The 17,783-nt window shown below is 38.6% G+C and overlaps 1 protein-coding gene across 9 annotated transcripts in view; it reads left to right on the top strand.

Moving 5' to 3' along the window:
* Positions 1–17,783, top strand: part of FRY (FRY microtubule binding protein) — a 401,426-nt gene that overhangs the window by 339,982 nt on the left and 43,661 nt on the right. For all 9 annotated transcript variants that reach the window (XM_046664270.1, XM_046664266.1, XM_046664264.1 and 6 more), the window contains 7 exons: positions 935–1,133; positions 2,569–2,690; positions 5,712–5,899; positions 6,940–7,034; positions 9,113–9,720; positions 10,608–10,705; positions 11,075–11,245. In XM_046664270.1, the coding sequence (XP_046520226.1) occupies positions 935–1,133; positions 2,569–2,690; positions 5,712–5,899; positions 6,940–7,034; positions 9,113–9,720; positions 10,608–10,705; positions 11,075–11,245 (1,481 nt within the window). The remainder of the gene's footprint in view (positions 1–934; positions 1,134–2,568; positions 2,691–5,711; positions 5,900–6,939; positions 7,035–9,112; positions 9,721–10,607; positions 10,706–11,074; positions 11,246–17,783) is intronic.

Here is a 17,783-nt window from a genome sequence, read left to right as displayed (position 1 = left end):
CTATGTACTTTTTATGATTATTAAGGAGGAGAAAAGGGATGGTCACACATATACAATTTCAAACCGCAACACACCCAGAAATATAGAATGATAACCAAATCTGTAGTGGGGAAAAAAACATAGTATTTGCTTAGACCATATTTCTTTGACTACCATGAGACATAGTTTATTAAAATTATTAATATGCACATAATATTCACAATTCTGGACACATTTACTCTAAAATGTTATGTATAACTTACTCATCAGCCATCAGTTGCTGGTATCCTCAAAAGCAGTATCATTTCACATATTTAAGTAGTATAATTCCAAGATATAATTTACTAATGCACAATTGGGTCCCAATGTATTGTAGAACTGTTCATCAACCTATGCATGTACACACAGGCACACACACACCCACCCACACCCCACTTCTTTTGCAGAAAGCATCAGTTAAAACACTAGAGTAGCGGCCAGCCCCATGACTGAGTGGTTAACTTTGTGCACTCCGCTCCGGCAGCCCAGGGTTTTGCTGGTTCGGAGCCTGGGTGCGGACACCCTGCTCATCAAGCCATGCTGAGGCAGCATCCCACATAGCACAACCAGAAGGACCTACAACTAGAATATACAACTATGTACTGGGGCTTCGGGGAGGAGAAGGAAAAAAAGGAAGATTGGCAACAGATGTTAGCTCAGGTGCCAATCTTTAGGAAAAAAAAAACACCAGAGTAGAAAATAGCAGATCACCTTCTATTACCAAAAACGCTGGTTTACACAGCAGTGCAACTATACCATAAGCAAGGAAAGAATATCAGTCTCATTTGATCACAGTCATAGCCAAAATTAAATGTTTTCTCCAAAAAATTTAAATACACACTTCTGTACCCTCACCTCCTGACCTCATTAAGTGCCCTGCCTTGTACATTCCACCTTGACCTTTTTCTCCCACCAGGTGGCTTTGACTTTCTGAGAGAGGACCAGTCATCCCCAGTTCCAGACTCGGGGCTTAGCTCCAGTTCCACCTCCTCCAGCATCAGTCTGGGAGGGAGCAGTGGGAACCTCCCGCAGATGACCCAAGAAGTGGAAGACGTGGACACAGCCGCTGAAACGGATGAGAAGGCGAACAAGCTCATTGAGTTTCTAACAACCAGGTAATGAGGGGTTAGGAAACAGGCTATTGTTTTCAGCTCGATATTGGGGGCAAAATGCCATCACTTTAAAGCCACACAGATGGGAAAGTGATCCCGGAGTTCTAGCAGAGTCCTATTTTCTCTTCTAAATTGCACCTGCTGGAGTCTGTGTACAAGGCAGACACTGTAGAAGTTGTCTAAGATCCCACTGATGTCCCAGTTGCTGGGCAGGGAGATTTGTGTATAATGACGACACAGCAGATGGAGGCAGGAGATAGTAGCACCCCGTGGTGAACATGACTTTAATCATCTAGAGCTGCCAGGATCTGGGAGTTCTGAGACTTTGCAAAGAACATCACTCTGGAAACCAAAGATAATAGCCACGGTTGACCCAGGAGCAGCGACAGAGGGGACCACTGTCTGCTTATCTCCTCCCAGGAGTCATTTATGAATGGAAGTCAGAGACCAGAAACATGATAGGAAAGGAATCAAACTAATAATAATCAAAATCAAGAAAAACTACAAGCAATCCTGTTTTTTCAGGTCTTCTGGTTCTTCTAATAAACAAGTTCACTTATAAGGCTTCAGAATTTCTAGCACCCTGAGGTTCAGTATTTGTGTAAAAGCATGCTTACCTGTGACCTGGGGTGTGCTCTCCTGTCTCGGTGAGTTAAGGCCTGGAAGTCTCGTCTGTACATGTGTTATCTGGTATGGTGCATAGTTTTTCTTTCTTCAACTAACATATCAATTAATGCAAAAAATGAAAAAAGAGCATTTTCTCTCCTCCATTAATGATGGTTCAGGGTATTCTGCACAGCTCTCAGCTCACTATGGGATTTAATATGCAGGAAGCTTAGGAAGGGGGCTGATGTGCCTACATACAGGGTACTTCAGAGGCCTAAATCATTCATGGAGAAGAAAGGCAGTGTCACCACTCACCATTGTCAACACCACATGTTGAGAAGGGTGTTCTCTGAAATTCTCACATCTGGCTCCATCCCATTCTTACTGTTGAAAACCAAGTAGACAACAGAAGCTGTATCTTCAATTTGGTTCTATGGTATCTGGCAACCTAATGAAGTAATGCTGGTAAAAGCATTCTCTCTGCAAATGTTCAAATTAAGCCTGTGTCTAAATCTATATTTTATATCATTTTATTTAACAAACACTTATGTCACACCTATTATGTGCCACACACTGTTCTGGTGAATTGAGAAGTTTTAATGTTGTGAGGTTTTAATTTTATAAATAAAACTTAAGAAAGAGTATGTCTCCACAGATTAGCTAGGTCTGCTTTGAGTATACTGCTAAGCTTTCTAGGACTGAAATTCACCCCCATATTAATTAGTAAAATTTTAAAAACATGTATTGCATCTTTGGAGTTAGAACTACATATGTGGTTTTAAAAATGCAAAATGATAGCAATATTTTTGACATTTTGCTTATTTTCTTTAAGGGCATTTGGTCCACTTTGGTGCCATGAAGACATCACGCCTAAAAATCAGAATTCGAAGAGTGCTGAACAGCTCACTAATTTTCTGCGTCACGTTGTATCCGTATTTAAAGATTCCAAATCAGGTACTTCATCCTATTTCCCCAAATTGGACTTCCAGCGTTTTTCTATAATGGAGCTCATTCTCCCCTTATGACTACACACCATGTATATGGTCCTGCATTGGGCTTCGATAACAGAAGAATGTTCATAGGGGACTTTCGAAGCTTATTTCAGATGTCCCTCACTGAGTGATAGTTAATGTCACGTATATTTGCATTATGCTCTATCAAATAATTTCCCCAAGGTCACCGTTCTCCTTGCTTCATTTATCTCACTAGAATTAAACTGTGCATATAATGTTTTATTTAAATCTAATTACTTGACTGTCATCAGACTCAACTGTGAGAAATTGTCAGCCTTGCAAACTGGTTTAAAAAAAAATTTTGTAATAAAATGTTTTTGACTTTAAAAGTATTTGCTAACAAGTCCTGTGCCAATGACTACTCAATATTCTGAACACAATGTGACTCTTAATTAGATTATAGTAGCATCATAATATTTAAGCCCTTAGCTGAATTCTGTTCTGATTCAACATGGCCTGAGCTGATTTGTGTGTGAAATTTAAATTCGGTTCCTCAGCGTGATGCAACAACCATCTCTACCTTTTTCACGCACCAGGCTGGCCCTATTAAACATGGCTCAGTGGCTTTCCAAGGGGCTCTGACAGCACATCTCACAGTTTGAAACATTCCAGGTTAGCCACATCTCTTTTCATTATCAGAGGATACTTAATAAAAAACAAAAAATACTGATAGACTGAAATGGGAGTCATTCCAGGAATAGGATTGCCATTTCTTGTTGTGAGTTTCCTCTGTGGAATTTCTTTGAAATATTAAGACTATTTACATTTGCTGTTTTCCCCCACTTAAAAGTCACTTAATAACTGAACAGAGCCCAAAGGAAGAAATGTACTGTTTCTGTGTGAACCATTAATTTGTCTAAAACTCTTGATTATATGAAGATCATAAAAATGAGAAAATATAGGGGGCTGGCCCCGTGGCCAAGTGGTTAAGTTCGTGCGCTCCGCTGCAGGCGGCCCAGTGTTTCGTTGGTTCGAATCCTGGGCGCGGACATGGCACTGCTCATCAAACCACGCTGAGGCACCATCCCACATGCCACAACTAGGTGGACCCACAACGAAGAATATACAACTATGTAACGGTGGGGGGCTTTGGGGAGAAAAAGGAAAAAAATAAAATCTTTAAAAAAAAAAAATGAGAAAATATACAAATGCCTGTACTGTATTCTCAGAGGCTGCTTCCGGCTGCTTAGAGTCTCAGTCTTCTCACACATTGCCCAAGCTATTTTTACCCACCGCAATTTCTTTGTCCATCTCTGCTTTCCACCTGTTTCCACTACAGCCCAATAAAATATGTTCCTGGAAACAGTGTATTAGTCAGGGTAGCATAGCTGCTGTAACAAACAACCCTCAAAGCTCAGAAGCCTAACACAATAGAAGGTTATTTCTGGATTCCATAATAGTTCAGGGTGGATGTTTGGCAGACGGCCTTCCACCTGCTGCTTCAGAGACCCTCCATGCTGAGGCTCTGCCAGCCCCTAGGCTCAGAGGCCTCTATAGACCCTCTGCGTCCAGCCAGCAGGTGGAGGAAGAGCGAGTGAGTGGAGGACTCCTCAGGAGGAGTTTATATGCCAGGCCTGAACCAAGCATCCACTGCTTCTTCCCACATTCCACTGGCCAGAACTCAGGCACGAGGTCACATCTAACTGCAAGGAAGGCTGGGAAGTATAGGGTCACTGTGTGACTGGGGACAGAAGGAATTATTCCTTTTCTCTGCTACACATTAAATAGCTTTTCCCAAAGGACATTGTCATGGTGGGGGGGTGGGGGGAGTTCTGCAATCTTACTATTATAGTTCTAGCATTATGATTTGAATAAGCTTTTGTTCATTGCCAGGGGACCTAACCCCACATATAAAATGGCCTAAGTAGGAAAATATGTTTTGAAAAGCAAAATAAAGACATAACAAACTATTTTGAAACATGACTCATTCATAATTTGTGAACTGCCTACATGGGTTTATTTCTGTATTTCCCACCCTAAGTCCATTTTCCAGGACCCTTTGTTTGCTTGGCGGGAACATTTTCTTGTACAGTCTACATGTCCCTAGGGTCAAACAGCCAAGCAGCAGCTAAGAACAATAACAATGAATTACCCCTCCTGGTCCACTTTCATGTGACAATCAAATGTGCCGCCGGGCCTTCCAGATCACAGAGACAGCCAGAATTGCTGTTTTCATCATGGCCTCTGACTCTCCTGGCCTGGTTTTCTCCCTCCTGAGTCACAGCACATGTACAGTTTAATGGCCCAGGACTCAGTCATGGGCTTTACCTTACAACTTCATCTCCATCTGACCAAATGGTTTTCTGATGACTGAGATTACCTTCATGCTATTGGAAGAACAAATATTTAGCCTAAAGTTTAAATGATGGCTGCCTTCTTTACAGTATCTACACATCTGCATTTTTATAGACTATTCTGAAGAGCAAAGACTTTGGCACGGGCCTTGGTCGTGTGTAGAGTTGACTAGATCCACTAACCTCCTCCCGCTACATACACAAGTCCTCTGAAAATTTGTTTCTAACAAATTCTCTTATGAAAAAAGGAGTGAAGGTATTCTAAGTAAAAAGTAGTACAGAAGAACGGTGTCGAAAAATAGCAGGGTAATAAATAAGACATTTGTGAGCACATATTATGCGTCAGACATTGTACAAAGCATTTTTTAAGTAAATTTTCACAATAATTCTATGAGATAGATGCTATTATTCACAAGTTAAAGGTAAGGAAATAGGCTCATAGAGACTAAGTTTCCCAGAGTCCCAAAACCCTTGATCCCCAAACAGGACCATCTTGTTCCAAAGCTTCTGCCTCCTTAAGATTTATTCAAATGTAGTTTTTATTTTAAAATGGTAAGTAAGTACCACCCAGGAGGTAGCTCTGTGCAGTTAGCCTGTTTTATACTTACAGATAACTGATGCCCCACAGTTCTCAGAGTAGTGGCTGACCTAACCTCTTTGGGCCCTAGGTTTCCATCTGGAGCAACACTTGAGTGAAGTTGCGTTACAGACAGCCCTCGCAAGCTCTTCAAGGCACTATGCCGGTCGGTCCTTCCAGATATTCCGGGCACTCAAACAGCCTCTGTCAGCACATGCCTTGTCTGACGTTCTCTCAAGACTGGTAGAGGTGATTGGAGAACATGGAGATGAGATTCAGGTATGGAAGGAAAGACCACTGAACTCATCCGTCTTCTCGCATTTCAAAGATGAGGAGTTAACTTTCTTTGAGCCTTCTTTCTCCTGAAAATTATTCTAGCCATTTGGGCATGTATAATTTATTTGAAAATTTTTAAATGTTGACTTTTGTATTTACAAAAATCACTTCAAGGAGCATTGTTCTAGAAATTCAATGGTTACTGTTTTATTGAGCCAACAACTGAAATCCTTTGGTGACTCCTTTGTTGTTTTTGTTGGTTTTATTTGGCAGGGCATGGGGGAGTTATTTAATATTGTTTTGTCTTTTTGCTAAAACCTAAGATGCAATTGTGCAATCTCTCCACTCAAAGAAGGGATCTCCATTGTGTCTTTGCAAAGCACCACCCCTCTCTCTATAGTTAGCCTTCACTAAACTGAGAAGAACTGGAAGAAATAATGGCGAGAGTAGATGCCACGAGAAGACCCTGAAGACTGGGGACTCCAGAGACTGGGGAGCTGGGAAGGTTGAACACCAAGAGCACTGCAAGCTCTGTAGCTTGGGCCCAGCCATTCCTTTCCATCAGGAACGTTCCTGCATCTCAGGAGGCCTGCATGCCAGTAGACTCTAGCTTCTTTTCTTCCTTCTGGCCATTGGAAAATGCCGCTGAGGCACAGCCTTTCTCATACCTCATCTCTTAATATCTGGCTTTCAGACATTGCCATTCTGTATTTCAAATGCCCACCATCCCTCTCTGCCAGGAACCATGCTTGCCCCTTTAGCCTTGCCCCTTCCCTGTTGGATTTCAGATGAAATTCATCTGTTGAGGACCTCAGACCTAGGGAAATAAATCTTCATGATTATCTGCTAACTTCTAAGCCATCTGAATTTCCTAAGTGGCCTTTAAAATTTGTTTTTAGGCTTCATAAATTAAAATAGTGATGCCTGTCTAGCTTTCAATGATATTACCATCATTTGAATAAAGTTTGCATTAATTAAATTTATCTACAGGAAGTTAACAGTAGCTACAAGCAGTGTAAAATGTTGTCTTTGCATGTTTGCAGGGTTATGTAATGGAAGCACTCCTTACCTTGGAAGCTGCCGTGGATAACTTGTCTGACTGCTTGAAGAACAGTGATCTCTTAACTGTATTATCTCGGTGAGAACCAGCTTAATGACATTTTGAAATCAAAGAGACTGTACTGAATGTTTGGGAGATGCCTGGACTTCGGGCAAAGTCCAAAGAACAAATCTAGTTTTTTGCAGGGGCCGGGGGAGGCAGAGCCAGCCTAGTGGCATAGTGGTTATGTTCACCTGCACTGCTTTGGCAGCCTGGGGTTCACAGGTTCGAATCCCAGGCACAGACCTGCACACCACTTGTCAAGCCATGCTGTGGCAGCATCCCACATAAAATAGAGGAAGATTGTCATGGATATTAGCTCAGGGACAATCTTCCTCAAGCAAAAGGAGGTGGATTGGCAGCAGATATTAGCTCAGGACTAATCTTCCTCACCAAAAAAAAAAGAAAGAAAGAAAAGAAAATATAGTTTTTGAGGTCTATTTACAACCTAACAAAGCATGTATGACATTTTCTTAAGTTAAAAGAAAAAGGAAGTTATGACACACACACACACACACATATATATGTTATATAAGTATTTTAAAATGTCAGCAAGGTAGACACCAAATGTTATCTCTAAATAATACAAATATTAATGATTTTTTATTTTTTTACGTCTGAGTATTTTTTCAAGTTTTGTATAATAGTTGTCCTATTTATCACACTGTAAACTAAAACTACATATTATTTTTAAATGAATACATACAAAACTGATGTGAACCGTCACTGTAAAAACAGTTAGGGGGCTGGCCCTGTGGCCGAGTGGTTAAGTTTGTGTGCTCTGCTTCAGCGGCCCAGGGTTTCGCGGGTTCGGATCCTGAGCTCAGACATGGCACCACTCATCAAGCCATGCTGAGGTGGCGTCCCACATAGCACAACCAGAGGCACTCACAGCTAGAATATACACCCATGTACTGGGGCCTTTGGGGAGAAGAAGAAAGGAAAAGAAAAAACAGAAAATTGGCAACAGATGTTAGCTCAGGTGCCAATCTTTAAAAAAAAAAAAACAGTTGGAATAAATGTTGGTTTTACTTGCAGAAATTCCTACCTTAGGATCTTTTTTATTTTTTAATTCATTTTGCTCATGCCAATGTTTAATAACCCACTTCAAATCATTCACAATTCTATATTCTGTTTGTATAACTGAATTTATCTTGCTTGAAATTGAGTCAGTAATGTTATATCACATTGGACCTTGTTACTTTCTTTTTTTTTTTTTTTTGAGGAAGATTAGCCCTGAGCTAACTACTGCCAGTTCTCCTCTTTTTTGCTGAGGAAGCCTGGCCCTGAGCTAATATCCATGCCCATCTTCCTCTACTTTCTATGTGGGACGCCTTCCACAGCATAGTGTGCCAAGTGGTGCCATGTCTGTACCCGGGATCCAAACTGGCAAAACCCGGGCCGCCGAGAAGCAGAATGTGTGCACTTAACCACTGGGCAAGCCCCTTGTTTCATTTTTAAGTTGAGTGTTTTTTATGGATAAGTAATTTTGGTGTAATTGCTAACATCATACATATTTATCTATATAAACCTACAGATTTATTTAAATCAATAAAGATTTATCAAGAATGTTCTTAGTTTTATCTTTTTAGCCTGAAATAAACTTAGAAATCATTTTTAATAAATTTTTATAAATGCAAAAAATTTCCTTTGATACTAACATTTACTAACTTTTTTTCTTTCTAGATAATATCATTTCCATTTCTGTTCTCCTTATCAGTCAGTTAATGGAATATTAAAGTTTGTACCTATCAGGCACATTTTAGTTTGTAATTACTCCTACCCAAGTTCAAACAAAAGATAAATGAAAGATCAGTAAATTTATGGCCAGCTGCTTATTTCTTTAATCTTTCAGTAAGCGCAAGTCAGTATTAGGTATCACTGTTGTTTTGTTGGTGAGAGTTGTTCTGCTTAAGTTTTGTTTTTCATACTTTTAAAGTTTAAGAATAAAGAAATTTATTCCTTTAAGTTTAAGAATATAGGGGAAAAAATGACTAGAAAGTAGTAATTCCAAAGAATGATTTCCCTCCCTTATTGTTCATCAGTGGATCTTAGAAGGACTGGCTGTTCAGTGAAGCATGCTGGCCTTCTAGTAAACTTTCTATTTTTATACCCAGCTCTTCATCACCAGATTTGAGCTCCAGCACTAAACTAACAGCAAGCAGAAAGAGCACAGGACAACTAAATGTGAACCCTGGGACAGCGAGTGGCAACACAGCCACCGCAGAACGGAGCCGGCATCAAAGAAGCTTCTCTGTGCCCAAGAAGTTTGGTGTTGTTGACCGATCCTCAGACCCACCTCGGAGTGCCACACTGGACAGAATTCAGGCTTGCACCCAACAAGGGCTCTCCTCAAAAACCAGAAGCTCCTCTTCCTTGAAGGACAGCCTCACAGACCCATCACACATAAATCATCCAACCAACCTGTTGGCCACCATCTTTTGGGTCACAGTGGCCTTGATGGAATCTGACTTTGAGTTTGAATACCTAATGGCCTTAAGGCTTCTGAATAGACTGCTAGCTCACATGCCACTCGATAAAGCTGAGAACCGAGAAAAACTTGAGAAACTCCAGGCGCAGCTCAAGTGGGCAGACTTCTCAGGGTTGCAGCAGCTGCTGCTGAAAGGATTCACCTCTCTCACCACCACAGACCTTACCCTGCAACTTTTCAGTTTGCTGACGCCGGTGTCCAAAGTATCCATGGTGGATTCATCCCAAGCCATTGGTAAAGCCAACATCACTCACGCGCTTCTCACCACAGTTCTGCTGGTTATTGTGTTCAGGTTTAGTGTAAGATCATGTGGGCTTACTGCTTGTGACAGTCTGCTTAGAAATGGTTCTTTGGGAATAGTTTTTTTTTTTATTTTAAATTTCTATGTAACGTATGTCTTCATTATTTATATTGTAGAAGATATTTTAAGGCAATAGTATAAAAGGGGCAGAAGTAATATATATTAGTCATTTCCCTATGCTTTCCAGATATAAGATACTGTTAGTTTATTCCGTTACTCTTGTACAGACATTTTTTCCCTTTTTTCTTAACTCCTAGATCTTTTATTTTTCCTAGCCTTTCTTTTCTTCTTGAAAATTTTCTTGATTCCCTATTATTTTGAATTAAGCCAAACAAACTAGATTGTTAATACCGGGGCATGTGGCCCAGAATTCTTTTCATGAAGCTAGAGCTTCATACAGTGCTACTAAGTGGTGCTCATCATTTTAAAGAGTCTTTTTGATGACATGAGTAAGACTTAAATTGACTGGCCTATGTCCTCTCATACAGCTTTTCCTTAAAATATCTGTTTTTTGAGAAAAATTTCAAACTAGTGCTTTGGTTCCTTTTAATGTGCTTTTTAAAATCTACGCCAGACATTCTTATTTACAGTCCATGGCAGGACAGCCATTGTATCTGAAAATTACAAATCTACATCAGTGACTCCGAACTGGGGCCATTGTGGTTGTGCATTTTTCCTGGATTTTGTTAGATCATATTAAAGTTGCTTCAGAAGACTGCTTTTGCATCACCTCAGAATGAAATCTGTAATGTTGCCTTCCCACTGTTAACAGTTAAAATACACCATGCTCAGCATCTCCATTCTGTCTTCTCTAACCCAGGGTTTCCACTGAATGTTTTGTGTCTCCTGCCCCAGCTGATTCAGCATTTCGAAAATCCCAATCAGTTCTGTAAGGATATAGCCGAAAGGATTGCTCAGGTATGATTTACGGTTCCACACTCAGGCAGATCCACAGAGGCCTGCAGGAAGGCCCAGTGTTGGACAGAAATTACCAGGCCCAGAGAGGGCAATGAGTTTTACAAAACCTGAAAGTAACAATTGATATTGCTAGTAATTTACATCTCTGGGTGGCTGATGCACATTGTCTTTTCTGGTTTCATTATTAAGAAAACGGGTAAAGTATTTGTGAAAATTATATTAACTAATTACTGAGACAGGCACTGCTGCAGCCTACCGAGAAAAGTATCGATCTATTTTCTAGACTGCCAGGACTTTTAGCAAAATTGCTAACATTTCTTCCTACTGACCAGGCTATTTTATCCCTAATTTATTTTCTTCTCTTAAAAGGTTTGTTTGGAAGAGAAGAACCCCAAACTTTCCAATCTCGCACATGTCATGACTCTCTATAAAACACATAGCTACACCAGGGACTGCGCCACGTGGGTCAACGTGGTCTGTCGATACCTTCATGAAGCATATGCTGACATCACCTTGAATATGGTTACCTACCTGGCAGAGGTGAGCTCTTGAGTTCAGGGTAGGATCCATCATAGTTTCTATGGGCAAAATATTTATATGGAACTGATAATACTCAACTTCATTTATTGAATGCCTATTATATATTATCATATGAAATCATTTTAAATCCTCACAACAACCCAGTGATGTAGATATTATCATAATAAAGAATCTGAGGCTCAGGCAGGTTAAGTAATCTGCTGTGAGTTTAAGGCAGCAGAGCCAGCCTTTGAATGGAGGTATAGCTGCCTCCAAAGCTTAAACTCCTTCTTTTTACTCCACTAATACCTGTCAGCACATGGCAGAGACAAAGAACTTTTATCCTAGTTACTCTGGGGGTTCAAATCTTATTTAAGGAATTACTGTGTGGCTTGATGTGTTTAATGGTTGTTTGCTCTGAACTAATTAACAAAGCATAAATTTTGAAATCAACTTTTTATCTTCATCTTTTATGTTTGCTTTTGAAACTGGAATGGGAATTTTGTCCTCGCAAATGTGTTTCTAGCACATTCGTTACAAAGCCCTACTCTGACTTCTCTGTATGTTGGTGATAGGAATACACAGCATATGGGGCAAGTGATGAAATATACTCCATTTAGCACCTCCAGTCCCCAACAAGCTTAATACACAAGGGCTCAAAATCTGAGGCAAATCATTGATAACAGCTACCTAGTTTCAGTATTTTCAGTGCGGCTTTTCCTTTCAGGACATGCAGTCATACCTTACTAGGCCTTTTCAGAAGTGAGGAGGACAGCCCATTACAACTTTTCCTTTAGTTATGTCACCAATTCAGGGTGCTGGTAGGTTAAAGGATCTATCATTTTCTGAAAGGCTCCACAAGACTGAAGGCCTCTACCTAGAAGAAAGTAGTGGCTCCATCCATCAACATTTATGGTAGATCCTGCCAGATTTTGATTTGCAACGTGGATCGGCAATATGTGGGCTGTATGTGGACTGTCAATGGCCAACGATTCATGCGCTCTTTCCACACCCTCATCCCTGGCATTTTAAAGGACCTCTCCTAAGTGCCACCTGGCTGCTTTGGATAATCACCTTGGTCACATCTGTCCCCCAAGGGTTACTAAGCGAGCACACGCATACCTCAGCACACAAGAAATACCAACGTAACCTGTGCAAACGTCCTGCTTACGTAGGCAGAAGACGGCTGTTTTAAAAGAAGGTGAATTGTGAGATAGCGAGGAGGCAAAACTGTTTGGATCACTAGACATAGAAGTTTCAAAAATACAAATGGGGTGTGGTATATACATATGATGGAATATTATTCAGACTTAAAAGACCTGAAGTACTGATGTGTGCTACATCATAGAAAACATGATACTAAGTGAAATAAGCTAAACACAAAAGGACAAATATCATTCCACTTACATGAGGTACGTAGAATAGGCAAATTTACACAGACAGAAAGTAGAATAGTAGTTCCCTTTCAACCATGGGCTGGGGCAAGGAGGTGATGGAGAGTTATTGTTTTGTGATTACAGAGTTTTCTTGGGATGATAAGAGCTGGAAATAAGTAGTGGTGATGGTTGCACGACAATGTGAATGTACTTAATGCCACTGAATTGTACACTTAAAATGGTACATCTTATGTTATATATATTTTACCACACTTTTAAAAAGTGGATTGCCTAATTTGTTCTATTCAGCCCTAATCACAAATTGTCACCAAAAAATTTTATTACAAACTTAACGTCCCACCATATATAATATATATTAACCCCTATTCCGATTACTCACATGTTCTTTCAGGTGCTGGCCAACACATGCATATACTTTTAGGGCGCTATGGTCAGTATTTCCATTGAACCTGCTCTGGTCACTTAACATTAACTTAGTGTGTGTGTTTCCATATGTTGACATAGCTCACAGTGTTCTTTTCAATAACTTGGAATTCTATCAGGTTAATGTAACACAATTTGCTTAACCATCTCCCTTTTTTGCTTATATTCATAATTTTTCTATTACAAATGGTCCTTTTATGTAGACTTTTTATCAGATTACATTTGAATCATTTCTTCTGGTGGCATTTCCCAAAGTAACTATCCAGGTAAAGGGCATGGATATGTGGATATGGATATGTTATTTAGTTCTTATATACATTTGGGAAATTGGTCTTTACAGAGGTTTTCCCAATTTACAATACTAAAAACAGTGTATAAATATTTTTGTTTTCCCATATCCCCACTAAATTTTATCATTCCATTTATTCATTTTTTCAGTTTTGTATTTTTATTGGTACTTTAAAATTACTCTCTTTATCAATTTCCTTTCTAGTGCAGATGTTGATTTTTCCACACAATAGATTTGTGTAATTTTTTATTTCCTTGTGTGTTAACTGCTATTTCTTTTGACCACTTTTGATGTGGAATTTCAGGGTTTAGCTGAATCAGCCCTACTAATTCTTTAGTTTGAACAGTAAACTTTATTATGGTATCTGTCGCATGTATATATATACTTTTTTATTGAGGTAACATTGGTTCATAACATTATATAAATTTCAGGTGCGCATCATTATATTTTGATTTCTGTGTAGACTACATCGTGTTCACCACTCAAAGACTAATTATCACCCGTCATTATACACATATGCCCTATAACCCCTTTTGCCCTTCCCCTCTGGTAACCACCAATCTAATCTTGTGTGTGTTTGTTGTTGTTGTTGTTTTTAACTTCTATTTATGAGTGAAATCCTACAATACTTGACTTTCTCCATCTGACTTATTTCGCATAGCCTAATTCCCTCAAGGTCCATCCATGTTGTTGCAAATGGCAAGATTTCATACTTTCTTATGGCTGAGTAGTATTCCATTGTGTATAAATACCATATCTTCTTTATCCATTCATCCATTGATGGGCACTTAGGCTGTTTCCAAGTCTTGGCTATTGTGAATAATGCTGCAGTGAACATAGGGGTGCGTAGATTTTTTTTAATTTTAATTTTTGTTTTTATGGCAGTAACATTGGATTATAACATTATATAACTTTCAGATGTACATCATAATATATTTCGAATTCTGTCTAGACTACATCATGTTCACCACCCAAAGACTAATTATACTCCATCACCACACATGTGAGCTTAATCAGCCCTTTCCCCCTTCTCCTCCTTGCATAATACCCTCAAGCTCCATCCATGTTGTCACAAATGGCCGGATTTCATCCTTTCTTATGGCTGAGTAGTATTCCATTGTGTATAAATACCACATCCTCTTTATCCATTCATCCCTTGATGGGCACCTAGGTTGCTTCCAAGTCTTGGTTATTGTGAATAATGCTGCGATGAATATAGGGATTTATGTATCTTTATGCATTTGTGTTTTCAAGTTCTTTGGATAGATACCCAGCAGTGGAGTAGCTGGGTCATATGGTAGATCTATCCTTAATTTTCTGAGGAAACTCCATACTGTTTTCCACAGTGGCTGCACCAGTTTACACTCCCACCAGCAGTGTACGAGGCTTCCCTTCTCCCTGCATCCTCTCCAACACCTGTTGTTTCCTGTCTTGTTAATTATAGCCATTCTGACCAGAGTGAGGTGATATCTCATTGTGTTTTGATTTGCATTCCCCTGATAGTTAATGATGTTGGATGTCTTTTCATGTACCTGTTGGCCATCTGTGTATCTTTGGAGAAATCTCTATTCGGATATTTTTCCCATTTTTTAATTGGGTTGTTGGTTTTTTTGTTGTTGAGCTGTATTAGTTCTTTGCATATTTTGGATATTGACCCTTTATCTGATATATGGTTTGCAAATATCTTCTCCCAATTGTTAGGTTGTCTTTTGTTTTTGTTAATGGTTTCCTTTGCTGTGTAGAAGCTTTTTAGTTTGATGTAATCCCATTCGTTTATTTTTTCTTTTGTTTCCTTTGCCCGGTTAGACATGGTACATGAAAATATGCTGCTAAGACTGATGTCAGAGTGTGCCGCCTGTGTTTTCTTCTAGAAGTTTCATGGTTTCAGGTCTTACATTCAAGTCTTTAATCCACTTTGAGTTGATTTTTGTGCATGGTGTAAGATCATGGTCTACTTTCATTCTCTTGCATGTGGCTGTCCAGTTTTCCCAACACCATTTATTGAAGAGACCCTCCTTTCTCCATTGTATGCTCTTGGCTCCCTTCTCGAAAATTAGCTGTTCATATATCTGTAGGTTTATTTCTGGGCTCTCGATTCTGTTCCATTGATGTATGTGTCTATTTTTGGCCAGTACCATGCTGTTTTGGTTACTATGGCTTTGTAGTATATTTTGAAATCAGGGAGTGTGATACCTCCAGCTTTGTTCTTTTTCCTAGGATTCCTTTGGCTATTTGGGGTCTTTTGTTGTTCCATATAAATTTTAGGACTCTTTGTTCTATTTCTGTGAAAAATTTTGTTGGAACTTTGATAGGGATCACATTGACTCTATAGATTCCTTTAGGAAGTAAGGACATTTTAACTATGTTAATTCTTCCAGTCCAAGAGCATGGAATATCTTTCCATTTCTTTGTGTCTTCTTCGATTTCTTTCAACAATGTTTTATCATTTTCAATATACAGATCTTTCACCTCGTTGGTTAAGTTTATTCCTAGGTATTTTATTCTTTTTGTTGCAATTGTAAATGGGATTGTATTCTTAATTTCTTTTTCTGCTACTTCGTTGTTAGTGTATAGAAACACAACTGATTTTTGTATGTTGATTTTGTATCCTGTGACTTGAGTGTGTTCATTTACTATTTCTAAAAGTTTTTTAGTGGATTCTTTAGGGTTTTCTATATATAAAATCATGTTGTCCACAAATAGCGACAGTTTCACTTCTTCTTTTCCAATTTGGATCCTTTTTATTTCTTTTTCTTGCCTGATTGCTCTGGCTAGGACTTCCAATGCTATGTTAAATAAGAGTGGTGAAAGTGGGCATCCTTGTCTGGTTCCCGTTCTTAGAGGGATAGCTTTCAGTTTTTGATCATTGAGAATATTAGCTGTGGATTTGTCATACATGGCCATCATTATTTTCAGGTACTTTCCTTCTATACCTGTTTTATTCAGAGTTTTTGTTATAAATGGATGTTCTAGCTTGTCAAATGTTTTCTCTGCTTCTATTGAGGAGATTATGTGTTTTTATTCTTCATTTTGTTAATGTGCTGTTATCACATTGATTAATTTGCAGGTGTTGAACCATCCCTGCATCCCTGGAATAAATCCCACTTGATCGTGGTGTATGATCTTTTTAATTTATTGTTGTATTCAATTTGCTAGTATTTTGTTGAGGATTTTTACATCTATGTTCATCAGTGATATTGGCCTGTAATTTTCTTTTTTGTGTGGTCCTTGTCTGGTTTTGGTATCAGAGCATCATAGAATGAGTTAGGAAGCCTCCCCTCCTCTTCAATTTTTTGGAAGAGTTTGAGAAGGATAGGTATTAAATCTTCTTTGAATGTTTGATAGAATTCATTGATGAAACTGTCTGATCCTGGACTTTTGTTTTGGGGGGAAGTTTTGATTACTGTTTCAATCTCCTGACTGGTGATTAGTCTATTCGACTTCTTCATTTCTTCTTGATTCAGTTTTGGAGGGTTCTATGATTCTAAGAATTTATCCGTTTCTTCTAGATTATCCAATTTGTTGGCATATAGCTTTTTGTAGTATTCTCTTATAATCCTTTGTACTTCTGAGGTGTCCATTGTAATTTCTCCTCTTTTGTTTCTGATTTTATTTATTTGAGCCTCTCTTTTCTCTTGGTGAGTCTAGCTAAAGGCTGGTCAATTTTATCTTTTCAAATAACCAGTTCTTAGTTTCATGGATTATTTTCTATTGTTTTTTAAATCTCTGTTTCACTTATTTCTGCTCTGATTTTTATAATTTCCTTTTACTGATTTGGGGCTTTGTTTGTTCCTTTTATACTTCCTTTAAGTGCACTGTTAGATTGTTTATTTGAGATTTTTCTTATTTTTTGAGATAGGCCTGTATTTCTATAAACTTCCCTCTTAGTACCACTTTCGCTATATCTCATAAATTTTGGCATGTCATATTTTCATTTTCATTTGTCTCCAGGTATTTTTTTATTTCTCCTTTGCTTTCTTCATTGACCCAATAGCTGTTCAGTAGCATTTTGTTTAATCTTCACATATTTGTGGCTTTTGCAGTTTTCTTCCTGTAGTTGATTTCTAGTTTCATACCGTTGTGGTCAGAAAAGACGTTTGGTATTATTTCAGTCTTCTTAAATTTATTCAGACTTGTTTTGTGGCCTAATATGTGATCTATTCTGGAGAAAGTTCCATCTGTCATATATATTTTCTCATTATTTTGCTTTCCTTTTTGAAAATTTCATTGATATTTTTTCCTGATTATAAAAGCAGTATATGTTCATAAGAGAAAATTTGGAAAATACAAAGTAAAAAAAGAAGAAAAGAAAAATTGTCCAAATAATTATATTATCTAGAGAGAAACATTATTAACATTTTGTTGGATTTCTTTCCAATGTTATTTCTGTATAACACACACATATTCACATCAATAGTGGCATCATATATAGAAATTATATATCCTTTTA

Source organism: Equus quagga, chromosome 6 (genome assembly GCF_021613505.1).
Source record: "Equus quagga isolate Etosha38 chromosome 6, UCLA_HA_Equagga_1.0, whole genome shotgun sequence".
NCBI classification, from domain to species: domain Eukaryota; kingdom Metazoa; phylum Chordata; class Mammalia; order Perissodactyla; family Equidae; genus Equus; species Equus quagga.
The sequence above is the reverse complement of the archived record's forward strand: the minus strand, read 5'-3'. Positions and strand labels throughout refer to the sequence as shown.